The 27,252-nt window shown below is 31.7% G+C and overlaps 2 protein-coding genes and 1 long non-coding RNA gene across 3 annotated transcripts; all 3 read left to right on the top strand.

Moving 5' to 3' along the window:
- The first annotated feature begins 3,572 nt into the window (after window positions 1-3,572).
- On the top strand, window positions 3,573-7,560 carry LOC137826881 (uncharacterized). Its single transcript, XM_068633036.1, has 7 exons — window positions 3,573-5,340; window positions 5,431-5,521; window positions 5,634-5,791; window positions 5,902-5,953; window positions 6,067-6,146; window positions 6,241-6,334; window positions 6,462-7,560. Exons 1-7 carry the CDS (start codon window positions 3,775-3,777, stop codon window positions 7,271-7,273), a joined length of 2,853 nt encoding a protein of 950 aa, XP_068489137.1. The 5' UTR covers window positions 3,573-3,774; the 3' UTR covers window positions 7,274-7,560.
- A 10,976-nt stretch (window positions 7,561-18,536) lies between these two features.
- On the top strand, window positions 18,537-23,835 carry LOC137827028 (uncharacterized). Its single transcript, XM_068633221.1, has 5 exons — window positions 18,537-19,293; window positions 21,302-21,359; window positions 21,436-21,553; window positions 21,650-21,767; window positions 23,613-23,835. Exons 1-5 carry the CDS (start codon window positions 18,778-18,780, stop codon window positions 23,664-23,666), a joined length of 864 nt encoding a protein of 287 aa, XP_068489322.1. The 5' UTR covers window positions 18,537-18,777; the 3' UTR covers window positions 23,667-23,835.
- A 2,325-nt stretch (window positions 23,836-26,160) lies between these two features.
- On the top strand, window positions 26,161-26,846 carry LOC137826137 (uncharacterized). Its single transcript, XR_011083416.1, has 2 exons — window positions 26,161-26,299; window positions 26,609-26,846. It is a non-coding gene; the product is annotated as an uncharacterized lncRNA (long non-coding RNA).
- The last annotated feature ends 406 nt before the right edge of the window (window positions 26,847-27,252 follow it).

Here is a 27,252-nt window from a genome sequence, read left to right on the forward strand (position 1 = left end):
CAATAGTGCCAGAATTTTTAGCAAAAACATTTTGGCCATTTGCTAAACTAATTTGAACAGGTGTTATACTTTTATACGTATTAAAAGAAGATAAAGAAGTGCAAACATCATCTGTTGCCCCTAAATCTAAAATCCAGTAATTTCCAGTTTTCTTTATACTATTGAAAGCATAAATGTTACCCGTGGGAAATTGGTATGTTGCTTTGTGTGTGAGATCAACAGTGAAGGATCCCACCTGGTTCACATGAGCTGGATTTACTGGATTACTGCATGAATGTTGCCTAAAGGGTATCCATGTTCTTTGTAACAAGTGTCAACCGTATGACCATTTCTACCATAGTGAGTACACGCTTTTCTATTATTTTTATAAGTTCTATTATCTTATCCAAGAAAATTGACTTTATGAAAACACACATTCTTAGTGTGGCCATCTTTTCCACAAAAGATACAAACACCAAGAACACTATTTCGATTGGAATTAACACTATTAATATTGGTCACAGAGAAGTTGTTAGCCAGTTGACGCTCTTGTTGAGCCACCAAAGAAAAAATCTTGGGAATGGGTGGTATAGGTTCCATTAAAAGGACATGAGACTTGATGTTATGACCCTGTTCATTTAACCCACGCAATAATTGCATAGCCTAATCCTCACATTTTCTTTGACTAATAATCGAAGCAACAGAGCAAGTAAATTTTGTTTGACAAACACACACAGGATTAGGTCTGAAATTGTCTAGTTCGTCCCAAATTATTCTAAGTTTAGTAAAATATTTTGTAACCGACAAATCTCCTTGATTTAAAGAGACTACTTCAGATTGCAAGTCAAAATTTCTAGAAAGATCTCCCTGGGAATATCTAGTTTTTAAATCGATCCATACATATATGGCCAAGTTCATCCATATTATACTCTGTCTAATAGGAGTGGAGACAGAATGCACTAACCAAGAAACAACCATGTTGTTACACATTTGCCAAGCCGAATACGTTGGATGGTTCTTTGCTGGGCAGGGATGTGAACCCATAATGAACTCCATTTTGTTCTTCGCACTCAATGTCTTCACCACTGATCTACTCCAAGAATGATAGTTTGTAGGGTCGAGCACCGGTGACACCAAGGGGGCATCAAGATTTTCACTGGGATGTAGGTAAAGAAAACTATTCGCCGATTGGCTCTGTTGATCGGACTGTGTTTGTTGCTCTGAATCTTCTTCCGCCATACCTAAAGAAAAATAAAGAAAGAAATTAGGGCAAGAAATCAATTAAGAGAAAGAAATTTCATAGTGCACAACAAAGCTCTTCAAAGAGAAGAGCTTTGATACCATAATACGATTATGATTTCCAAAATGCGATGAGGAAAAATACATCGGCACCAAGAGTATACAAGCGATCGGTGGTGAGCAAGAGAAAAAGGAAAAAAAAAATATGAAGAACACGGGGAAAAAGTGCAGAGAGATAAAATGGAAGAGTAAAGTAGAAAGAGATATTGTATTATTATTATTATTGTGTGAATAAGGTAAAAAAAAAGGTAATATAAAGGAAAATGAAAAGAAACAAAAGTGGCATGGACTAAAAGAACAAGGCCCAGAGTAAAAGGGTTACACAAAGTAAAAATATGACCCAAGAAGAAGCCCAACAATAAGATTAACAAGGTAAGGTGAAACCTTGATGATTATGCAATTCTACAATGCAAATTGCAGTAATAATTCAGAGTTTTTACTATGTTAAATGTAAAGAACTAATACTCCTCTTAGCCTAAGAGAGGAATGATTTTGTTGACTGTGATGCAGGCAAAGGAAGAAGAAAGTTGAGAATTTGGAATCGACAATGTTGATTATGCAGAGATTTGTTCCACTGTGGCAGTAGAAGATCAATGTTGTAAAGCAGCTAAGTCAGTGAAGACTTAAGAACGAAAAAAGACAGAGGAAATTGGACATGGAAGGCTAGAAGCAAAGTGCAGGTTAAAGGATCCATACTACAATAACAAAGATGGTTTAAGACTTTGTTGAAAAATGCAAAGGAGGAAGAGACTGCAAGGTTATCAAGGGCAATACGACAAAGCTAATGAATGATATTGAAATAGAAGATGCTTAAAGTGTATGTACTAAGAGACCAAAGAAGGTGTGGTATACAACAGAAGGACTTTGGGGTCTACAGGTTTTAGGAAGAAAGGAACAAGGCAAAAGGAGTGGATGAAGGGAATCCATTAGTGAGCAAGCACGGCAACAGGAAAGTAGTTGGTGCAGGGGATGTTGTCAAAAAGGAATTAAGCAACGGACAATTTTAATTTGACAATAATTTTTTCTAAGAAGAAATTGTTATATGTTGTATAAGGATTGAGACCCCTTAAAATATCTCTTTTAATTTTTATTTTTTTTTAATAAAAAATAACCACCAAAAGGTAACCATGTTTTCAATTTTTTAGGAGTTAAAAATACATATAAAATTTAAAAACTTTATATTATCCTCTATTACATCTTTTAAATGAAATGTCATGTCACAATTGTTATATGGACGTGAAATTCCTGCCAGTATTAACAAAATATTTTGCTTTTGATAAAGGTTTTTTTTTTTACTTTGAAAATTAATACTTTAACATTCTTAGAAAAGGTTACCTCTTTTTACAACCCACTTTAATGATACAATAATATATATTAAAAATTTAAATTAAAAAATAATACAAAGTTTATTGATATATTATTGTTTTGAATTATCAAAATTAGTGAATTTTGTTTGAATAGCTGTAAAACCATTCCACTTTTTTGTCTCTTTGTTCCATCTTAATAAAAATTTCAACCATATTACTCTTCCTTCGCGGTCATCCCTAATTCCCTTCCTATTTCCCATAGTTTCTTTCTCTCTACACCCTATTGATTCAAAATAATTTGTTACAATTGGATAACATAAATTGAGACTATCATATTTTTCAACTTTCATTTCATAACTAAATTTTAAAATTTTATTTCTATTTATTTTATTTGGTTAAACATAATATTTTATTGTTAAATAAAGTTCTAAAATGAAAGTGGAAAAAAACCTGATACTGTCAACGTATCATTACCCCATTAAATATAGAAAAAATAAATTTGACGCTATAAAATACTTTCATTTGAGAACCCTTACAAATAATATAATAATATTATAAAAAATTAATTTAATAAATTGTTAAGTGTGTATTTTTATTGTGATGAGGCCATAAAATATTACTAGGTTGGGGTTATGTCCGTTGATAACTAACGTGGCCACCACTTACCATGAAAGCACGTTGACAGGTAAAGCAAAGCATGCACCAACAACACAGAATATAAAAGCTCACATTTATTGAGTGATGAATTTTTAGTTGTATGATGAAAATCTATAATTCCAATTTAAGATCTGATTGATCCAACGGCTATAAAAGAGTCCTTGGAGAAGGTGTGTGATTTCAGGATGCAGCAAATCCTTTTTCCTTTTTTTACGTAAGAAGCAAAACATGTGAGACAGAAATGGAAATACGTTGACTTTTTCTTAGCCTCCAAATTCCATAACGGTAACCGACCTCTCTATTTATTCCCTTCATTTCCTCCCAAGCCTCAATCCACAAAAACTATTTTTTTCAAAAAATAGCGTAGCACTAGTACTAGTAATTAATTAATTATTAAAAAATAATTAATATATTTTTACTAGTACTAGTAGAAATAACAAAATAATAAAAAAAACACGATATATTCCATTTAATTTTACGTTTTCATTCATTTCCCATTCCTTCTCCACTTCATCCGAACCTCGTCTCGCCGATGGCCACCATGGAGCGCCGTAAAACGATGACCATGAACTGGGACGGCCTCGGCGACGACGATGACGATGAGCACTTTTTTGAGTCCTACAACCGCCTCTCCACTGCCGTGCCCCGTCACTTGATCGACGACGACGACGAGGAGCTAAACGATTTCGAGGAAAGCCGTCTCTCCTTCACCTCCACCATGTCCTCCATGCAATCCATCAATCCCCGAATGTCAAACTTCACCGCCAACTTCACCGGAAAACCCAACTACGACATCTGGATGGCAGCACCGGGATCCATCACCGAACGCAGAAGACAGCTGCTTGGCAGCATGGGCCTCGATGAGAACAAGGAGCTTCTCAAAGCCACCAGTGCCGCCATCGGCCGTGCCATCACCAAAAAATTCGAAAACAACCACGACTACAACAATCCCACCGTCGTTAACAATAACAACTACGCCGTAAAATCAACAATTCGCGTCCAGAAACAGAAAACAACGAGACAAAAAACAGCAAAGCACAGACCATGTCCCTCTCAGCCCGTTTTCGTCCTTGTCCGGTCACGTTCGGAGAACGACATTGACATCTTCTCCATGGAGAGATCACGAAAACACGATTTCATCGGAAAGGTGTCAAAGCAGCGATTGACCAGAACCGCTACGGAGATTACTCGGCGGCGGCATGTTGGCGCCGACAAGACTCGCCTCATCCTGAAGGACGGGGGCGGCAATGCCAATACGGGGAATCGCCAGGTGGTGACGCAGGCAGGAATGTCAGGAGTAGGGGCATTTTTCTTGATAAAGAATCTGGACACGGGGAAGGAGTTTATCGTGAAAGAATACGGAGAAGACGGGACGTGGAATAGGCTAAGCGATTTGCAAACGGGTAAACAGTTGACGATGGAGGAGTTTGAGCGCACCGTGGGGCATTCGGCGGTGGTGACGGAAGCAATGCGGCGAGCGAACGTGGTGCGCAGCAATAAGAAGCTGTCGTCGAGCATTTCGAAGAGTTTGAGATTGAGCAAGAGGCGTGGGGCGTCGCTGCTGAAGAACATAAAGGGCGTAGCGAGCGGGTTCGTTGGGGAGCGTGAGCGAGAGGCTCCGTCTCCAGCTTCGGCTGTGGTGGAGGCAAAGGAGAAGAACGAGTGGGTGCGCGTGCGGCAGACCGGGAAGTCGCAGAAAGAGCTATCGGCGCTGCACTTGTGCCAGGAGTTTCAGGCGCACGAAGGCTGCGTGTGGACGTTAAAGTTCAGTTTGGATGGGAGGTATTTGGCGAGTGCCGGAGAGGACAAGGTCATACACGTGTGGGAGGTGCAGGAGTGTGAAGTCATGTCCATGAAGCCCGAGGAGGGAAACTTGACGCCGATTCATCCCTCGCTGCTTTCTTCCGCTGAGCGCTCGGAGACGCCGCCATTGTCGGCGGATAAGAAAAAGAAAGGAAAGAATGGAAGCAAGAGAGGGGACTCTATTCCGGACTACGTTCAGGTTCCGGAAACCGTCTTCACGCTCTCAGAGAGACCCTATTGTTCTTTCACTGGCCATTTGGATGAGGTCTTGGACTTGTCCTGGTCCAAATCTCAGGTTCCTTCCTTTCATTTCAGCAAGAACATCAACTTTTGTAGCAAAACACAAATTTTATACAAAAGTTTTAACGTGGATTTCTCCTTGCAGGTACTTCTCTCGTCTTCCATGGATAAAACAGTGAGGTTGTGGGATTTGGAAACTAAGTCGTGCCTGAAATTCTTTGCACATAACGACTATGGTGAGATCTTGTATACATCTTTCTTTTATTTTCTCTTGGGAGATACATATGGCACATTACTTAAGTGGGTTGTTTTGGTTTTTGCTATCTGTTGTTGGATTGGGTGTGGCAGTAACCTGCGTGCAGTTCAACCCCGTGGACGAAGATTATTTCATTAGTGGATCTCTTGATGCCAAGATCAGAATGTGGAACATCCCTGCACGTCTCGTTGTGGATTGGACTGATATACATGAAATGGTCACTGCTGTTTCTTACACCCCTGATGGCCAGGTATGTTATATGCATTGTTGTCTCACATTGCTTCCTCGTTGCATCGCATAAATTTCATGATCTACAGTGCCTTTCATGATTGCTTATTTTTCCCTTTTTAATTCTTATAGGGTGTTCTAGTTGGTACACAAAAAGGGAACTGTCGAAGTTACACCATAGAAGGTACTGTTAATTACTTCACTACTCTATTCTTTTGAGTATATCTCATCCTCAATTATTTTGGAATTTAACAATATCTGCTATGTTGTCAATTCTCATTTATATATCTTCACCAGATTACAAGTTAACTCAATCCAGCACAATCGAGCTTCGAAACAAAAAGAAAAATCTGCTGAAAAAGGTTACTGGTTTCCAGGTAAATTCTTCTATCTGTATTAAAAAAAATATAGCTCTTATGGATGTTTTTATCTCATGAATGAAAATTAAGGGGCTTTTCATCTTCTTCACAGTTTTCCCCAGGTGACCCATCACAAGTGCTTATTACTTCAGGCGATTGTAGGACAAGAGTTGTGGAGGGCACACAAGTTGTCCAAAAGTTTATAGGTGATGGATGATGCATTATATATACTGTCAATTTTTTTTCATCTGCTACTTGAAAAATTACTTGAGTTTTATGCCTAAATCAACAGAATAGTGTTGTTGTTATTTATTAATATGTTGGTGGAAGCAGGTTTTCGAAATATGAGTAGCCAAATTTCAGCTTCTTTTAGTCCAAATGGAAGGTACATCATAAGTGCAAGTGAAGACTCACAAGTGTATGTTTGGAAGCATGAAGAGATGCATTATAATGGAAAAGGAAGGAATGTGATTGCAAACCAAGCTCATGAACATTTCCCATGTAAAGATGTTTCAGTAGCAATACCTTGGCCTTGCAGCGTTAGGGGTGATCCACCACCATCATTGGTGGCAGGGCAAAACCCCAAAAAGAACTCAAAACGTCCACAAGATGACCCTGCCCCTAGTGCAAACGGCAAGAAAATGTTGCCACCCCTCCCAAAGAAAAGTAGCAACCAAGCCACAGAAAGTAGCCTGGGCTCCCCAGAGAATGAGCCTGCAGCAATCACACGCACAGAATCTGGAGTTGGAGATTCAGTTAGGAACAGTAAGAGATTGATGTCATCCACTTCTAAGAAAATTAACATCCAAACAATGGAAGGTGACTACACTCCCATAGAAGAAGAACTTGAAGCAATTTCTGGGACAGACAATGGATTAGGTGATTCTCTTGCTTCAGCCTCCCCATCAGGTAGGTATGGTGGTGATTCAGCTTCTATATCTGCTGCAACTACTCCATCAAATGCATCTTGTTCTTCCAATTACTCATCAAGTGATGGTTCCAATGGTGCCTCATCCATGCTAAACCAATCAGCATGGGGAATGGTAATTGTGACAGCTGGGTTTGGAGGTGAAATTAGGTGTTATCAGAATTTTGGGCTACCTAGGAGGATGAGACAGAACACTCTCTTCATGGGACCTACATAATGATAACATAAATTAACTTAGCGGCTGTTTCCCTCTTGAAAATCTGGAAGGAAGGAGTGGAGTGTAACAAATGTAGTAAATTCATTTTTTTCTCATTAGATCGTTATGTGATGTGGCAATTTCAAGAAATTTTGTTTGTGTTTACTTGAATTAATAGCCTCAATCAGGTAACTCATAGAGACAGTGTTGAGGGGTTTAAGTAGTATACATCATGAGGTCATATTCTAACCTCATTGCAACAATTGTACACAAAAATTCAGTAGCCTGAGTCTCTTCTTTATTTATCATCTCTGTAGAGTGATTCAGTACTTAAGTGTTAGACCACTCTGCCAAAACAAATCAATAAATTTTCTAACATAAGCAAGAACATCCAGAAACAGAAAACCATATCTGACTTTTTTTTCTTTTGAAAAACATTTATTTAACAGCACACAGTAAAAACATATAGACACCATATTAATATAATAATATTTAAAATTATAAATTATAAATAAATAAATAAAATATAATTAAAATATTATTTTATTAGTTTGTGAAATTGATACAAATCAAGTAGCTATGAAGATGACCAAAAGACAAAGCACATGGTGAACAGTCATCTAATCAAACAATTCAAGACCCCACCAAGAATCTCATGGACCCGATCAGATGAGATGGACATAAATCAAAGCACCAAGTGTTTCTTCCTTTTGGTCTTCTTAAGAGATAAAATATGTTGTAAATAATTTTTGGCTCACTTTCGGGGTCCAAATAACAAAGATAAGTTAGAATAAGGTGTCTTTAACATAATATGAGTGTATGTATCATTTTAAGAAATGATTTTGATCTAGTTTATAGAAGGACAGACCTAGGGTGTAGATTTAACTTAGTCAAACCCTAAAACTGTCCATTTTTTCCCTTTTCACATCTTACTTTTCTTGCTTGTTTTCTAAAGCTTCTTCACCTATAAATTGAAAGTCTATCCATTGTATTTTTCATGATGAATTTTGATAAGTAAATAAACTTTGCACGTGAGAGATTATAGTGAGGCTTCTTTCCTCCTTACATTGTTTTATCTTGATGAGTTTGAGCACATTTGTAGTGTTAACATATCAGTATCCTTTTCTTTTTTACTCAAATGAAATGCAACAAAACCATGAATTTGTGTGGGAAGCTGGAATTTCTTTTGGTTTTTAGCTAACATCCAGATATTTATAGAAATTGTTTATAGAAATTTAATAAGTGTTCTCTAAGTTTAAAGAAATATAGTTATTAAAATAATATAAACCCTAAACCGAAATTCAAAGCACTTAAAATCTTGGTTATTAATTTTGGAGTAATTTAATAACCAGTTTAGAAACGTTTAATAAAAATAGTAAAATATAAAACTAGTTATCTTCAATATGTAAAATAGTTACTTAAATCAATTTCTATTTAATAAGTTTATTGTAATATTGTCATGTTCCCGGTTATCTCTTCCACAAAATTACTTATAATTAATTCCGAAACTTCAAATTGAGGTCATCTCAATAAATGAAACACAATATAAACATCAAAATATATACGTGAGGTTATTACACTCTAATTCCACTTTAGCAAGACGCAAACAATTATTATTTTTTAATTTAAAAAGTATATTATTTTTAAATTTAATTTTATATTATATAAAATGTATACTTTGGTTAAACCTATGGTCACTACAAAAATAGAGGTGATTTAGCTTTTTTAAGAAATAAATCTTTTTATATTTATTTTCTTCATCTATATTAATCTCATTCATCTACACTTATATCTTTTTACACTCATCTTCTTCATTTATACTCATCTTCATGCACATTCATCTCCTTCATTCATACTCATCTCTTTTATCTATTATAAATGTTATTTGTTTGCATTTTCTTGATGAAGATGGAGACATTAGCATAATTGTTACACCAATGTAAATTAAATTAATATTAAAAATATATTTTATTTAATATTAATTTAGTTGAGATTAAATTAAATTAAATAAATAATATAAGCTCACACTACATTAATAAAAATTATTTTAAAAATTAATGATTAATTAACATTGATTTATAATCCAAAACTACTTAGAGTGGTCTTTAAAACTCGACACTAATAAATTAACATGTAAATTTTAGAATATGTAAATTTTAGTATATATGCTACATGTGTGATGCAAATTCAATATTATTGATTAATGTAAATTTTAGAATATGTAAATTTTAGTATATATGCTACATGTGTGATGCAAATTCAATATTATTGATTAATTAACATTGAATTTTACTTTTTAAAATCATCTTTTATCCAACACAAATTTTATATTTTTAAGTGATTTTATGATTTATAACAAAAAATTCAGAACATAAACATCTGATACAAAAAGAATGGTCAAAAACATCATCTACCATAATTGTCAAAAAGCATCTTTTCATTTTTTACATTATCTGAAGACTATGATGCCAAACCTTAAACTTATATAAGAAAACCGCTTGAAAAATAGTTTTATTTATCCCTCACTATTGCACTTTAATGGAGTTTGGAACAATTCCGTCTAGTTGAAGTTTTTCCCATTTCATGTTCGAGAAAAATCATTAAATATCCAAAAAAAAATTTGCTGATAAAAAAAATAACTAATTTAGAGATAAAAAATAATTAATTATTATATTGGTTAAGTTAAATATTATTTTATAGATTAAAATATTATTGATATGTAAAGTAGTTTTTATTATTAATAAAAAAGATTATAAAGTAGTTTCTAAATTGGTATTTAATATTAGCTACCAATGTTTTAATTACTAATTACTTTAGACTCAAAATTAGTATTTAACAAAATCTGTGACTAATTTATAATCTAAAGTAGTTAGTAGTTAAAACCTTGATAATTAATGTTAGATATTAATTTAAAAACTATTTTATAAACTTTTATTATTAATAGAAACTACTTTAAATACCAATAATTTTTTATTTTATAAAATAATATCTAACTTAGTCAATATAATGACTAATTATTTTTTGTCTCTAAATTAGTTGTTATTTAATATTTTTCTTATAAACACTAATTTAATGATTTATGTGTTGACATTCACATCAAGACAACTTCATAATTATTTTTCTTTAATAAAAATGTCTCACTACAAGAAAATCATTAAATAGCAATTAATTTAGAGACAAAAAATAATTAGTCATTATATTAACTGAGTTAGATACTATTTTATAAACTAAAAAATTATTGATGTCTAAAGTAGTTTCTATTATTAATACAAATTTAGAAAGTAGTTTCTAAATTGGTATCTAACATTAACCATCAAAGTTCTAGCTACTAACTTCTTTAAATTATAAATTAGTCTTTACTTAAATTAGTGACTTAATGTAATTTTAATTATAATTGATGTAAGTTCAATTCTAATTAAGTCTATAATTGTCAATTGCATTTAATGTATAGGACAAAATTCAATCATATGAATGAACCTCATCATCATCCTTATAAAAAGAAATATCAAGTATCGATTCCTTAGCTTATGATTTTAAAAGTTGTACCGATCAGGTAATCGGAAGTAATGACGTGGCAGCAAGCGATAATATAGGCGTGTTGAATGGGACACCTGGCTGACGGAAGGGAAGTACATCGGGAAGTCTGTGTAGTCGTCAATTGTTTGCTTGGCGTTCTCCGATCTCTAGTATATGTAACCGGCGGTCACCAGGCTTGCGTCATAGTCGCCATAACATGGGTGCTAGGAGATCAGATGGTTAGAGACCGCCGAAAGGGGCACATCGCCGCAAGATCAGGAAGGCTTGCTTAAGGCTTTCAAGGGGTACAGGTATGAAGGACGAGGTTATCAGGTGATCATTCCCTAGCCAGAGGTCGAGGCAAGGGAACAGTTTACCAGAACATGCATGATGTGCAAGTGAAGCAGATCGTGATAGCGGCAAGCGAGACCACAGAGAAGGTGTGCATGGTGACACCCCGTACTCGCCGCTTAAGGGGTCGCGCTCCAAGGAAGCTGTAGTTACTCCTCACATGGGTAACTTAGTCGAATAGCTTGAAGAAGTAGAAGTGACGCTCAAGTGGAGAGGGATCCAGATGGTGACACGTGTACAGTTGGATGTGAGCCACGTGTCCAAAGGTGTAACCGTCAGGAGAGAGAAACGCTCAGGTATATAAGGAACTCTTAACAGATTTTGAGGGACGTTTTCCATAACACTTGCTACACTGAGATTCACTGCGCACGGTTCCTTGAGTTTTGAGATTCTCTCTTAGTATTTGGTGATTCCGTCACTAACTTGAGCGTCGGAGCGCGATCGGCTGCAGCGGCGCCACTCTGTCTTTTTCAGGTTCTCGTGAAGATTTGAGGCGTGAGGGACAGAAGCTAACGTGGTGCAAAGCCGATCCAGGAGGAGAAACCTTTGACGTGACAAGGCTCTTGCGCTCAGGTCAACCGGCAGGATCAAAAGTCATGAACATTGTGGACGTGTCAGAAGTTTAGGTTTGTGTTCTTGTCAATCTAAGTGTTTGACTTTAATGCTTATTCATATAGTGGACATCTTTAAGTTATCCTTCCTATACATAATTACAAAATCAGTTTCATAATTTTTTATTTTTTATAATTTTTTTAACTTACACCTATTAGCAATGTAAGTCACATTTTAACTATTTCCTCTCCATTCAACTTTGAAAAATCAATCATTGAAACTACCATTAGATAAGTAAATGTTAGTATATATTAGATACATATAGTCCTTTAAAAGTAAGTAGATGTTAGAATTAAGTCAAAGACAATGATACATTTAATTAAAATTTCATGTGGCAATGCTTGCTTTGGGAGTTACTACTTGTTTCTAATTAACAAGCATATTGTTGTGTTACTTATAGGTCACTCAAGTTAATACCTTGACTTATATGACTATATTTCTAGTGTTTCTTTTAAAAAAAATCCATTGTAGTTTTGTCACATCTTATACTATAAATTTTGAGTAATAACATTCATTTTTCCTTGTGCCTTTATGATTTAAGTGAAAAATAAATAAACATATGCCTCAACGTACTTGAACTCCTCCTCAGTTGGTCTTGAAAGAATTTAAAAGTCTACATCCTATATTTTCCTTAAATGTTCTTTCCATTATTAACATTTACCAAAATATTAGTTTTATTCTCCAAGTGTCATTGATGCAATTATGCTTACTTTAAGAAATGTATTTAAAGAAGCTGCATTAACTATATTTCCTAAGACTTTTTTTCAAAGAAAGTTGTCATTAAATTAGTTATTATGAAAAATCCACAAAAAGAGCCATAGAAACTTGGAAGAAGTGAAAGATAATGAAATGCATTTTTATTCAGTGTGCCTCTTTTAAGAAAGTATGAGATTTGATTAAATGTTTAATGGTGGTACTAAATTTGGTGCTTGTGGATAAGGCAATAAGGTATTAACTCGTTATTTAATTAAACGAGTAATTTCCTTATTTGATTTGTAAGCCTCAGTTAAGCAGAGTTATGTTAAGGTATCAAATGCCATGCATGCAGGAAACTCAAGTAGAGATTGGTTCAGTCAAAACTAGAATTATTGTATAGTGAATAATTGAATACTTAGTGCATTATTGGGTCTTGATTTGATACCAGATGTTCGAATGTTAGGGTACATTTTTTAGCAAATAGGTGATATTAAGGACTTGGATTTTACAAGCTTAACTCATCCATTGTTGTACTTTCAATACTTGAGCATCTCAAAAATAAAAAAAATTGATTGAGATTGCATTAATGGCATGTGCTTTGAAAGTAAAATATAAATATGGACAGTCATATTCTAATTAAGGCATGTTCACCTTTTGATTTATTTTATGATTGAATGTTTTTTTTTGCTATGTAAGACTCAACCTTGTGAAAAATATCTTTTTTTTTTAATATTATTCAATTTGATTAATTTTATGTTCTAAAATAGGTTTCTTCATAAATAAGTTAATGAAATGAAGACAATGATGTTGTCTAAGAGAATTATCTCGTGACTTTGCTATGTTTCATGCATCACTGATAATATTTAAATTTTAATTAAATTAATATATATTTTATATTATAATTTGGATGTTACTAATTATGATTGTTTTTTTATATATTAGGTATCTAGTCAAAGAAGTGTTCCTAAGAAATAAATGAGCAACTCGAGAACATTAATTAAAGAATATGTTTAATTTTATGATAGAAAATAAATAATATTGTAATATTTCACTAGTTTTAACCTTTAAACTTTGGTGTTTACATTATTATTTTACCTTGAAGTTATAAAATTTATTATTTGTTTTTTTATTAAATGTTATATTCAATTATAAAGACCAAAATTTTAAAATATTGGTCTTTTACCATTTTTTTTTCAGTTGTTATGTGCATTAAAAACACAATCCACTAAATGCAACAAATGAAATTAATGGGGATTTTGAAACCACGAGAAGTATTAGGGGTTTGAACCCCCCTGAAAGTAACAGAGGTTTAGGAATCGTTAGAAGTAACAACGAGTTTGGTAACTCTCGAAAGTTACAAGAGTTTGGTCGCCCTCGAAAGTAATAGGAGTTAAAAGAACCATTGTAAATTAATTCATCTTCCAGGGGTTATTAAAAGTTGTCGGTAATCCGATAGCGATGTTGGCTCTACCTGGAGAAGGACAAATTGTGGGTAACACACTTAGCGGAAATTAAAATCGTTGGTAACACTAAATATAACCTCAGTTAAATTTAATTTTTATCGCAGTGTATTAAACATTTAAGGTTTTCCATTATTTTACTATTGTGTGTTTATAAATTATAAATGAGTTAGTCATACTTAATTATTAATCATATTAATTCCTTCTCCTTTTCATTTAATGACTAGAATCATATTTTATTAATTGTCCTAAACAACTATATTTTATTAATTATCTCACTCCATCATATCCTAATTCTTCATACGTATGAATCTCTTACATTTTGTATTTGGATTCTTGTATATTTGTCCTTATTAGTTATACCTCAAAAGTGTAAAAAATAAGGTTGAAAACACGAACAGGTCGAGATGAGACATAGATTATCATTGTCTGTAAGGATTTATTTGTGGTGTGTTGCGTAAGTCGCCTAAGATACAACAAAAACTTCTCAGATAAAACTAAGAATCTTAGAACTAGCAAGTAAACTCTAAACGACTAAGAGTAAAAGAACGTAGGACACTGGAAATATAAGAGAAGAGAAAAACAAATAAGTGTATTTTGGATAAAGTAGAAAAGAGAGAACATGAAAAAAAATGTGTGTTTTTGGAGCAACTAGAGACTCCTATTTATAGATGAAGAAGGAATACTTGAATCTACAGAAGAGAGGAGTCATTCCACAAGATTTGGAATGACCATCGAAAAAGGAGAAGATCATTGAAAAAGAAAGAGACCATTATAAAAGGAGGAGAAAGGTGAAAACGTGGATATGCAAGTTCCAAAGTCTTGCTTTCATCACAGCGACACCATATCTAGAACCATCCAATGAGTTCTTTTTCTAGATCTAAACTGAATCTCAAACTGATGAGTGTGTCTGATAGTTGCCTAACAATGGTTTAAATTTTAAATAATAAAAATTGCATATTAAAAAAAGAAAATAATAAAAATATTGATGGAAAATGTATATTATTTCAAAGAGCTTAAACTTTTTTAACACAATCTTATAATAATAATAATAATAATAATTATTATTATTATTATTATTATAATAGCAGTAATAATAAATAATTAAAATTCTATGACACGTTATTATTACTTAAGTTCCAATAAAAAAAAGTTGAAAGAGAGTAAAACCATCTTAACTATACAAGTTTTGTGATAACCTTGAAATATAATACGCACAAAAAATCTATAATAACTTATAATGAAAGATAAACATGAAAATAGTTATTTTGATTTCATCGACATTTATTAACAACTTGTTTAAAAAAAGCGTAACGAAAGGATTTAGTGGAATATTTCATAGTGGTTAGTAACTTGTAAAATTTTAAAGATTTTGGTATCTTTATTATTACCATTTGTTTCAAATTTCAAACACAAATAAATTTATGACTAAATCCATCACTTATAATTATTGATTCAAAATAATATAGAATGACGTACACAAATGGCTAATAAAATTGAAAAAAAAAGGGAAACGTGAAAAGCAACAAACGTTGAGGTTTCTAGCTCCTATGTTAATAACTAGACTTGCTTTTTATACTCAAATCACCATATGTTCAATTATGACAAACCTTTTGAATCAAATGTATCTATTCAAGTACGATGTTAAAACAATATAAGAATTTAAAAGAAGACATGAATCCGTTGTAGTAATAAAAGAACTTACTAGAATTAAACATAATGACCACTCAAAATAGTTACTATAAGCACAACAAGCTTATTTAGAAACATGTGTCTCTACGTGTTCAATAATTTTGATGGAACTTTTTTGTGAAGATTACTATTGTTGAAACATGAAAATTTAGTAAAATTGATATGAAACTCTATAATGCATTAACATCAAGACACATCAAGGACTACACCAAAATAGTCTTGGAAAAATAGATATTGTCATCCTTTTCATCTTTCTAATTCTTGGTACGTACAAACTCTTACTTTTAGGCTTCATCCCTTTACATATATTAGGGAAGTGTTTTTAAACAAAAAAATAAAGAAGTAATTTGAGTGGTTGTATGTTGTACTTATATTCAAACTCCATTTCTTTCTTGTTTTTGAGTTGTATAATCACCGAGCTGGCAAGGTTGTGATGAGTCTTAGTTTAAGAAACCTCTTTCAATCCTTATATATATCGGGGTAATATATAATACTATTGGTTTGTTAAGCTTAAAATAGAAATTGTTGGAGATCTTATATGATTAGAGATAAAATATTTCATAATATATAAGTATATGTAAACTTCATCTTATATGTAAACTTCATCTTATAAGTCAGTTTTATAAAATTGAGTTAGACTTAAATTCACTTCTTAATGTGGTACTATAGATATTTAAAGTCTATCCTAATGAAAGTTTATTAGTCTTATTAGGTCACCCCCTCTTATCGGATCAACCATAAATATATAATCATCCACAAGTTGACAAATCTCAACCAATGTGAGGGGTGTGTGTTGGAATTAGACTTAAAGTTCAATTTTTAATAAAAATTAATGCTAGTATAGGTTAAAGAGGTAATGAAAAATATTTCTATTATTACTTGAGATAGTAAAAAAAAATCTCATATAATGAAGAGATTAAACTAAACCTTGTTAGAGTAGAACATGATAAATAACATGTTATATTTATCTATTTTTTCTTTGTTTTTATGATCCTCATTGAATTTTTTTATGAAAATTGAGAAAAACAGTTAAAAAAAACTATTTCACTTAATACATTATTTTTATTGATAACCTATTATATAAAATATTTCATTCAGACGCACAAGATACTATTATTATGATAATATGAATATTTAATTCATGATGTAACACTAAAAAAAAATCTAATAATTACAATACAAGTTCTAGTGATTTTTATATAAATTTGGAGTTTTTAAAAATATTTTTATTATAAGATTATGACTTATAGAAATATTAATATTAACAATATAAGGTTCAAAACTACATCCTAAAGCCCTCCGGAACCTCCAACTCCTGTATGATCAACTACTCGTGTACATAGTACAATCATCGCAATTCACAACACATCAAGAAAACTAAGGGTAAGCTAATGAAAATAAATTTTTATAATATACACAATTCAATCAAAGAGAAAATCAATTAATTTAAGGATTATTCAATCTTCTTCAAATCCCAATATAAAAGATCACATAAGTCTCATATGGATCTACACATCCAAGATATTCAACAAACATAATAACAACTAATGTCTTCCGGAAGACCCGTATTAAGTAAGTCATACCAGAGACTAACACCTGATCCAAAGATTACCAGCGAATCCAAGAAAAAGGACAAGGGTAAGTTCAATACAATACAAGTCGTGCATCTCATATGTCACGGTGTGCATGAACTCTTTCACCACCTTCTCACCACCTGATATCTTAGTCTATGTGACTTAGATCATCAATAAAACTCGGAAATCTCTGATATCACACATGCATCAATACTTAATACACAAACAAACATTCGTCCATACATTATCCAAAATGTATGAATTCAATTTCATACCATTTTCATCATACAATATCACTCAAAATGCAATCTACAACCTCTAAAATCCTATTTAACAAAAAAAAAATAACACTTAAAATACTAAACCATAAAAATATAATATTTTTAACTTTCAAATAATATATAAACAAACAACACAATATATAAACAAACAACATCCCTGCAAGATAAATTGAATATTGGGACAACGTCCCCTCCACATTCAGATCTTCTAGCCTAGGGTACTATTGAAAGCTAAAATTAGCTTCTCTTACTTGAAATTCCTTATTCTAATAGAAATTCTACCTCAAAGAGGAGAGTCACTCCAAAATTTAGAAACCTAGAGCAAGTTATCCAAAAATTATCAAATTTTAGTATGAGTTTAATCAAGTTGAGAGAAATATCTAATTGAGTAGAAATGTACCTTGACTCCTAAACATGACGTGATCAGATTTTGAAATAGATATGGTATAAAAAAGAATTTTGAAATAGATATGGTATAAAAAAGAAAATAAAGAGAGAAGAGAGAAAGGATAAATGGTAGAGGTCTCTTTCCTTTTTTTTTTTTTTTTTTTCTACAGCTGTTACACATGACATATTTGTCTACTATATTACCTAAGGCCTCCGTTCAAACCCTTTTTTATGACTCTCATGTTCACTTCATAACTTTGCACTTCAATAGGCATATAAAACACAATTGATAGAATATTAATTGAACATGTGACATGAGCCCAATGTAACAGGAGACAGAGAGATATTGAAAGAGCAAATATGCATTAACAACTTCAAAGTAAATCTAAAAAAATGACAAGAAAATACAAAATATAAATAGGGAAAATAAACAGCAAAGTAGGGAATTAATAGTTAAGAAGTTTCATATTTATAATTTTGTATTTGTGCTTATTTTTTAAAATAAGTGATTCTTAATAAATTAAATAAATTAAAAGAAATTGTCTAGTATGATTATTTTACTATTTGATAACAAAGAGTTTTTTAATAAATAAATCTTATCAATTTCTCAAATAACTTATTTTAAAACTATTATTTCAACATTTTTATTTAAAGTTGAACAAGTCTACCATGGTTAAGTTTAATTACATATTTAATTTTGTAAACGAAGTAAATGAAAGTTATTTTTTTTCTCAAAGGGCACGACGTCGTTTCCTCTTTCTCCACGCCGGTTCAAATTGCGCCTCCCGCCTGCTACCATCTACTGTTCACAAAATTCGCATTCTTTCAGACACCCGAAAATGCACCTTCATTTTCTTCACTCCGATTCCAACTTCCCAAATCTGAACCTCACAGAGAAACCCTAGCTCAAACCTATTTTCCTCCTTTGCACAATTCAAAACCCTAACTCTCCCAAAATGTCCTCACCGCTAACGTACCCTGTGGTGGTCGACGACAAGGATCTCGACGACGCCGCACTTTGGGCCATGATCGACTCCGCCTCCGCCTCACACTCCTCCTCCAAGATAAAGGCCCTCGCCACCGCCAAGTTCCCAACGCGCCAGCCCCCTTCCCCGATCTCCTACCCCTGCCCGCCGCCGTCTAAGTTCCGGAAGCTCCTCCGCGACTCCGGCGACAGCGGCGAGGTGGTGCAAGACCCGTGGCCCTACCGCCCGCCGCGGAAGGCCCCGAGGTTGTGTGCCTCCGAAGAGAGCAGCCCGCTCGCGCTGATCAGGAGCGTGCAGAGGACGCCGCCGCCGAAGGAATTCTCGTCGCCGGATGCGCAGGAGCTGAGCTGCTACACGGAGGTCTCGCCGCGGCGGTTCTTCGTGAGGAACGAGGCGGAGGAGAAGGAGAACGGCGTCGGGAATAGCTTGCTTGGAATGTTTCCTTCGGTTTCGTTGTTTAAGGAGTACCAGAATACTGCTATGGGGGTAATTGTCTCGATAACTTTGTTTCAGTGTTCGTGTTTTGGTTTTGTGGAAACTTAGATGTAGGAGATGTTACTCTGTTCAGAATTGAAGTTTATGTTTAAAAGTGAAACTCTAATTGTGATAAGAAAACAATAAGATCATTAACTGTATGTAAGTTTTAAGTGAAGAAAGATTTGAAGCATGGAACTTGTGGTTGAGGGGAATGGACTGAGTGATTCTTTTTGTCCCTTGTTTTTAGAATTTAATACGAGTGTGTTCATCACAGTGCACTCTTTCATTCACTTATGGATAGTAATAGAATTTATAATTATTGATTTATTTTATAGGAAAAGCAATTTTACAGTCGCATATGAGGATTAAGGAGATTTAATTAGTTTTGACAATTTAAATATCTATACAATGATAGTATTAGCAAAATCAAACTTTTGTCTTAAAATCAGTAGAATGGAACAAAATTAATAGAATTTATTTTATTTAATTTTGAGATGAGATGATACGAATTTCGATTTATGAGGTGATACTAATTTGTTGTTTGTGAATATCTTTACAAATTGTTTACTTTAAAAAAAATAGAAGACTGCTTCAACAATAAAATATTTAAATGATGAAATGATCATTTTACTTCTTTCACAATTCTAATCCATTACATTTCATCCATCTTTAGCTGTTCAATTGTCGACCATGTAATAGGTAATGAGAAACATGTAAAGAAACATCGTATGGGGTGGTGAAGTAAGTAGACAGTGTAACTAGCCGTGTTTTTAGAGTTCCATTACATGAGATTTTATTTTATTTATTTGATTGTTTGTATTTTGGGTTAAATGATGGAAAATAGGGTGCGTCATGTGCTTTTTGTTGGTTCCCTCATATTATTAGGGGTTATATAGGAGGACATAACATTGCTCACAGCACCGTCAGGACATGTCTTGGCCTTTGTATTTCTTACCTCGTCCTGAAAATGAATCATTAAATGAGTGGTTGCTCTGAATTTGGTTTGGTCATTAAATTTAACACTTGGTAATACAAATTTTTTCTAAATCAAAGGATAACATGAATCATTTACTTTATGGTTTCCTTTAGTTTCATTGTTTCAGGAGTATCAGTAGGTCTGTGGCTACTGCCCTGTGTAGTGGTTTTCAGCTTGAACCTATACCTATAATATGCTGTTTATAATGGAAAACTTTGACCTTATATTTGTAGTGAAGAAGTGAATTTGCTTATCTGAAATTTATTTATCTTTGATATCTTTAGTTTTTTTATCACTAGATTAGCTTTGGATTAATGCGAACTTTGTGTCTGAACATTGAGAAGCAGTTTTAAGAAATATTGACCTGCACTGTACAATTATCAATGCATTGAGAATTTTATTAATAATTGGGTAAGTTTTACTAATATTTCTTTTTTGCTATGTTCAGTTTTTTGAACTATTTATTGCCAAGAGTGCTTAGAATCAAATTAGATTATAAGAAAGGAATTTTTCCCGTACTTTCTGTCTTTTGTCTGCCATGAACAAATCATGTCAGTCTTTTCATGGTTGATTCCTATTTTTGACACTTTTTAACATCTGTGGTTATCCTGAACAAATCAAATCATTGCATGATTATTGCTGATTAAAAAAAAATCATTGCATGATATTAGCCACTTTCTTTATTTGGATTTCCTAGTCCTAGCTGCTGAGGAACATGTTTTTATTACTTCCATAACTTATTGGGTAGGAGAATATGGATAACTTCAAGGATAGTCTTTGATATCCTTTTAATATTTTTTGATTATTCCTTGTTACCTGATGCTCCAAGTTTGAGTTTTGCTTTTAGTTGGTGTAATAAATTTCATAGTTTTGCATATAGCAACGCAATAGTATCTATATTCTCCATATTGGATATCATAACATTATAGTAAATTTACACAAATATATGAAAATATGAGAGTTGCCCGAGATGCTGTTTTTTTCTTTTTTCTTCACTCAGAAGGATTTACCTAATCAATTCATTGTTGCTTCGATGTTCAGATTTTGGAGAAAACTGATTACACTTTGATTTCGGGGAATCCTTTCATTAAGAAGTCAGGTAAACATAGTTTCTCTTCTCTTAACAGTGAAAATGATTCAACTGATGCAACATGGCAGGGCATGTCTTTTTTTAGGTTGGAGAAAGATATCTTGTTACTTCAATATTTCTTATGAAATCAGGGACAAAAATATTGAGTTTGATGAGAATCGCAATGTTCAGCGTGCTGAGTTTGTGATTCGTGCGCTCATGCAGTATGTGTCTCGTTTGGTTGTTTCAATTCATATATCTTCTAAATTATGTCTTTTGTCACCAGTTTCTGCTGTTTCTGTTGATTTTCATTACATCAGGGGCGGCAGGTTCTCGGATGGATGGGGCTCTTGTGATCGACGTGAAAAAAGATTCCAGAAGCCAAATCATGATGTTCCAAGCACTGCAGAGACTAGAGCAAAAAACAAAGCTTGTCAAGTACGCCGCTTTTATCATATTATATTTTTCTGATTCATTATTTCGATTCAACTGTGATTAAATAAAAAATCGTGAAATTAAGCTAAGACTTCTTTATTTATAAAAAATAATATAATTAGTCTGGTAAAATATATTTATGTTTTAAAATGTTAGGAGAATGTTATAGCGTAGAGTAAGTAGCAAGTAGGTAGCGATGCATTGGATGGTTGAGGGTTGACTACCTGGAAGATTCTTTGCCGCGTGTCACACTCTTTCACCCATAACTACAAGTTCATCCTCAAACTTTTGCACCCGTACACGTCAAGCCACGAGTCATGCACCACCACCATTCTCAAACTTCTAAATCCATCATCTTCAGTTCCCACAAACAATTTATTGAAGCACCATTCCCGTGTCACAAATGGACAATAAGAATATTTTTATATATAAAGAAGTCGTGCCTTCTTCCTTTTTATCCGGTGAAGTCGTGTTTTCCTATAAACGAACAAAAAAATTCACGTACCAATTAACTCTTAAAGAAAGGGTTTGTGACAGACGACTTTTGACCACATACATAAAAGTCGTTATTATCAAACACATTGTAGTTGAATCGAGATACAATGTACTATATTGAAAAGCTTACACATACATAAAAGTCGTTATTACCAAATATATTGTAGCTGAATCGAGTGAATCGAGATAAAATGTGGTATATTGGAAAGCTTATATTGTGAATTGTAAAATTTATAAACATTAAAAATATAACATATGCTTAAATAATAAGATATATAAATATGTAAAGATACAATTAATAAAAAGATCTAATATTTTATCTGAAGTGTTGTGTCTACTTGTATTTATTATACAATTTCAACAACACAACTTAAAAAAAAATGGTATGGTTGCTGTACAAGATTCCTATAACCAATACTGCACAACAAAATTTTACTCCAATTGTTCTCTAACTTCAAAAGCCAACAATCCTAAATTTATCTGTTCAGGCGCAGAGTTGATTTCATTTTCTTTCTCTAGAAGTTTTGTACAGAAATTTCTTGCAAACAAGTACTAGAATGATCCATGTCCATCTGCAATTGGCACAGCTATATAGACTTGCATCCAAAATGTGTTTCTTTCCTCAGATGTTTTTTTATGCTTTATGGGAGGGGAGCGGTATGACTTGTGATCTTTGGTTCGCAAATGTTGGTGTCTTTCTCAGTGCCATGCTTAGAAAATTTGGGCCATGCATTAGGCAAAATTATTAGAAAGAGTTATACTAAGGATAAGAGAGAAGAATGGGAGAAATAACAAAATTTGAAGAGAAAATGGTGAATCAGAAGTTTTGTGTAATATAAATAATATTAAAAAACAGTTAAATAATTTTGGAAGTGGTCAATATTAACTAACAAGAATGAAATTATCCTGATTCTACTTCCAGGTAGGTAGTAAGGTCTTTTCTCTATATTTCTTGCCAATTAATTTTAACTCTATATTTCTTGGCGTTCTTTTCATAACATATTTCCTTTCCTTATTTTAAATGAGATTAGAGAAAAAAAAAAGGAGCAATTGAGTGAGAAGAATTTGGAGTTTTAATAGAAAATTGGCTTATTTGCTTGTAGTTGTTAGTTAGGTCCTTGGTTTATGTTTGACATACTTAGATGCTTGATCTCTTAGTATGCTTCGCGTTACTATTTCTCACCATTTCATTCCCTGGTTTCTAACGACACTAAAAAACGATGAAAATCTTCCACAAGTAACAGTTGTTTTAATCTAGTTTCTGTTTTTGTGCCATCCTCTTTTCTTTTTTGTTTCTTTAATTGCTTCCTTTGGATGGTTGAAATGAAGAGGTTGTTTGCTATAATTTTACAGGACTTGCTAGGAATTGGAGAATACCGACCTGGTGCAACCAGTCAATTTCATTGATGTTATAAATCACTTTTGCAATCATTTAACTTCCTCTAATATTTGTTGAGGGATCAAATGTTTCCATTAATGTATCTCATTCATGAACAATAACCCTAAATCCTAATACTCATTGTAAAAGTTGTTAAATGGAGTAACACTTGTTATTCGATGCGAATAGCCTCACAAATTTAAACTGAGACAAATTTTATCTTTACCAAATTTTATTTTTAAAAGATTGATTAAATTTATTGTGCTCCCATCTCAAGATTATGTCTTCACTTAAAGAAATCATCACTTTTTAATATAAATTCTAATATTTAAGTCTTTGCAATTAGAATTATACTTTTTTCAAATGTTTCCATCGGCATGGGTAATTCTAATCAAATTTAAATATACTTTTAGTTTAAAAAAATCATTTGCTCTAAATATTTAAAAATTATTACTTTTACCACTTAAAATAATTTTTTTACTAAATATTCAAATTAATTCGTGAAAGATTGACGGTGATATGTTTCTGATATTAAATTTTGATGTAAATTGATTATTGAAAATCCATTTTTTTTTCTATGTAAGTTCTTCCGTATCAAATACAAAAAGAGCTACATATACGTATCAAATATCCAAAAAATAACTTATATGCAAATGAGTTTTTGAAAGACTCATTTACGTCAAATTCATTCTTGATCAAAACGTAATAGAGCACCTCTTCTTTGATAAACCAATTTGAATATTTAATCTTAATTCTTTCAATTTGGATATTTAATTAAATAATTTAATTTAATATTTTATTAATATAGAAGTTGTTAAATGAAAGTAAGTAAGAGAAAAAGTCTTAGAATAGGACCACTCCGTCCCACTAACTAAACACCCACACATTCATTTCGTACATAAGTTCCTGTCTTTATCTTATTCATCCCTTTTTAAATAAAGTTTGTTTGACATCGAAAATAGTAAAAAAAATACTATTTTTAAATAAAATAATAATTTATTTAAGTAGCAACTGAAGGTAACGGTGTCAAAGTATTATTTTTTTTCTTCTTTTATTCTAATTTTGAATGATGACAAGGAAATGCATTTCCATATTATCAATTCTAAATAAAAACCTTATTTCATTTCAAAAAATACCACATCGATGCTGCTCTGCTCTGCATTATGTCTATATATTTATTTTTTTAACATTAAAACAAAATTTATATTATTTTTAAAGTTATAAACTCATTCTATAATACTTTTGGTATCATAAATTTTAATTTATATTAATATTTTATATTATATTAAATCGAATCTGGAACCCAAAAAAATAGTGACGAAAAAATAAAAAAATTATTAGAGATAACAAAATTTATTAATTTATCAGAGACGAAATGCATATTTAAATCATTTTTATTTTAAAAAAGTAAGTACAATATTATTTATGGAGAGATAATAAATGGTTGTATATATTACAAATAGTCAAAATAGTTAGTTATTTTAATTCTAAAATTTAATTGCTATCTTAATTATTTGGTGAGGACTAAAAAAAGACATTGTAGGAACTTAAATCATATTTAAGTCTTAAATAAATAATAAAATAATTAAAAAAAAATATTTTGTTTCATATATATTAGGAATAATTTTTAAAAAAACACGTAAATTTTTAACGAATTTAACTTTACTAACTAGATTAATTAATTAATTTTCTTATAGAAGATTCCATTAGTTATATAAGATTTATTCATTTTATATTTAATTTGTATTTAATAAAATTCAGTTTATATAACTATATATATATGAAAGTACAATTACCCAAGAATGATTGTATTAATTTTAATACATAAACTTAAAAAAACTGAAGCTTATAATAATAGTATTGAATATTTTGTTACATCAAAATATTTTTTATAAACTAATATTTCAAATAATAATATGGTAATAAAAATCAGTAGTAAAAAATGTATAGACACACGCAATACTTTGATACACATTTCAAGCATTAAATTTTATATTAATTAATATTGAAGTAATGACTATTTTTAGCTGGCAACTGAGAAAGTAATAATTTCAGTAATTAATAATTTGTATAAAATGTCAAATATGTAATAAATGTATATAATATTTAATAATAATAATAATCGGTTTCCTCCGTTTCTTTTATCTGTCTCAAATCTTTAAAATAAATTATTAGTTTATCTTTTATTTTAGAATTTCAACAATATGGTTATAAATTTTTTTATTATACTTTTATGCGTCTTTCAGTTTTGAAATAATTTACACATGTCTGAGATCAGAATAAAAGAATAAAATATTTCATAACTATTTTATTAAAATTAAGAAAAACTATTACATTTCTTAACTAATGGAAAAACCCTTAAAATATACATGAAGAGAAATAAAAAGAATAATTGTATTTAATGAGTGTACACGTTTTAAGTTTATTATTCAATTGGAGTGTATATATATATATATATATTATATAAATTAAATAATTTATTATTTAACTTAGGTTTTACTTCATCATTTTGTTATTGTTACATATTGAGACAAAAATTAGAGTTTCAATATAAAAAGCAAAGAAGAAGAAAGAATTCATACCAGAAATCTTCACAAAATGGTCTTCTTCTTTCAACTTGTTCTTTTGGGAATTTTCTGTTCTGCTTTGGTCCTGACATCAGGTAAGAATTCAAAATCTGATTTAGATCTCATGTGTATGTGTGTGTATGCTTACAAATTTTGATTGAAGAGAGAGTGATATAAGCAAATTTTATATGAATGCAGTTCTGAACTGGTCTTTTATAGTGTCATAGGTTGTGCATGGTTCATAATTGAAAATCTGAAATCCCATTTGAATGATCTGAAATTATTTCTTTCTGTAAAGATCTTTTTAGATTAGAGATCAATTTATAATATATCAGTAGGGAGAATCCTGTTCTAATCACTCCTTAATATTTAAAAAAATGATTTGAAGTTTGTTCTTGTGACAGGGCAACCTGTGATGATGAGTCCATGGATAGACTGTGCTGGACCATGCGTGTCTTTCGACAATTGCAACTTTAACTGTAATAATTTGGGATATACAAGTGGGGGGTTCTGTTCATTTTTCACTTGTTGTTGTTTTAGAACTTGACCACATTGTACTCTGCAGCAAGGCATGCACTCAAATAAAACATATCCATGAATCAGAAACATTTACAATAGTTTTGGAATGGTTCTTTATCTCAATCATTACTGTTTAATCAGAATTTGTTTTACTTGATAATCTGAGATCTTCCTCTTGATTAACTTTATATCATAAATATTTTGTTTTAGACAACTTATAAATATATTTTTATTTGGAGTAAATTGAATCTTTAGAGGTCACCCAACTAAATCATTAGTAATCTAAATCCTAAATCCGAAATGAAATGAAATGGTAACATTATTTTTAAAAACATTGATAGATATTAATGAAATTTGAAGTATCAGATATTAAATTTTATAATAATAATTTTTTTTAAATAATTGAATCTTTCATATAGTTTTATGATAGTTTAAAGTGGTATACTGTAAATGTGTAAAAGTTCTATAAAATTTTGAAACAGTTATAAGAGAAATGCTTTTTTATTTCTTAAAGTGAATGTAGGATGTG

The sequence above is a fragment of the Phaseolus vulgaris genome, chromosome 8 (genome assembly GCF_000499845.2).
Source record: "Phaseolus vulgaris cultivar G19833 chromosome 8, P. vulgaris v2.0, whole genome shotgun sequence".
NCBI lineage: Eukaryota > Viridiplantae > Streptophyta > Magnoliopsida > Fabales > Fabaceae > Phaseolus > Phaseolus vulgaris.

What these genes read in the sequence shown, in the direction of transcription:
- LOC137826881 (XM_068633036.1), top strand. Translation starts at nt 3,775, where the DNA reads ATGGCCACCATGGAGCGCCGTAAAACGATGACCATGAACTGGGACGGC. An exon ending in CTTTGCACATAACGACTATG is followed by an intron (nt 5,522 to 5,633) that starts GTGAGATCTTGT and finishes TGGGTGTGGCAG; the next exon opens with TAACCTGCGTGCAGTTCAAC. An exon ending in CTTACACCCCTGATGGCCAG is followed by an intron (nt 5,792 to 5,901) that starts GTATGTTATATG and finishes TAATTCTTATAG; the next exon opens with GGTGTTCTAGTTGGTACACA.
- LOC137827028 (XM_068633221.1), top strand. Translation starts at nt 18,778, where the DNA reads ATGTCCTCACCGCTAACGTACCCTGTGGTGGTCGACGACAAGGATCTC. An exon ending in TCCTTTCATTAAGAAGTCAG is followed by an intron (nt 21,360 to 21,435) that starts GTAAACATAGTT and finishes GTCTTTTTTTAG; the next exon opens with GTTGGAGAAAGATATCTTGT. An exon ending in CAAAAAACAAAGCTTGTCAA is followed by an intron (nt 21,768 to 23,612) that starts GTACGCCGCTTT and finishes ATAATTTTACAG; the next exon opens with GACTTGCTAGGAATTGGAGA.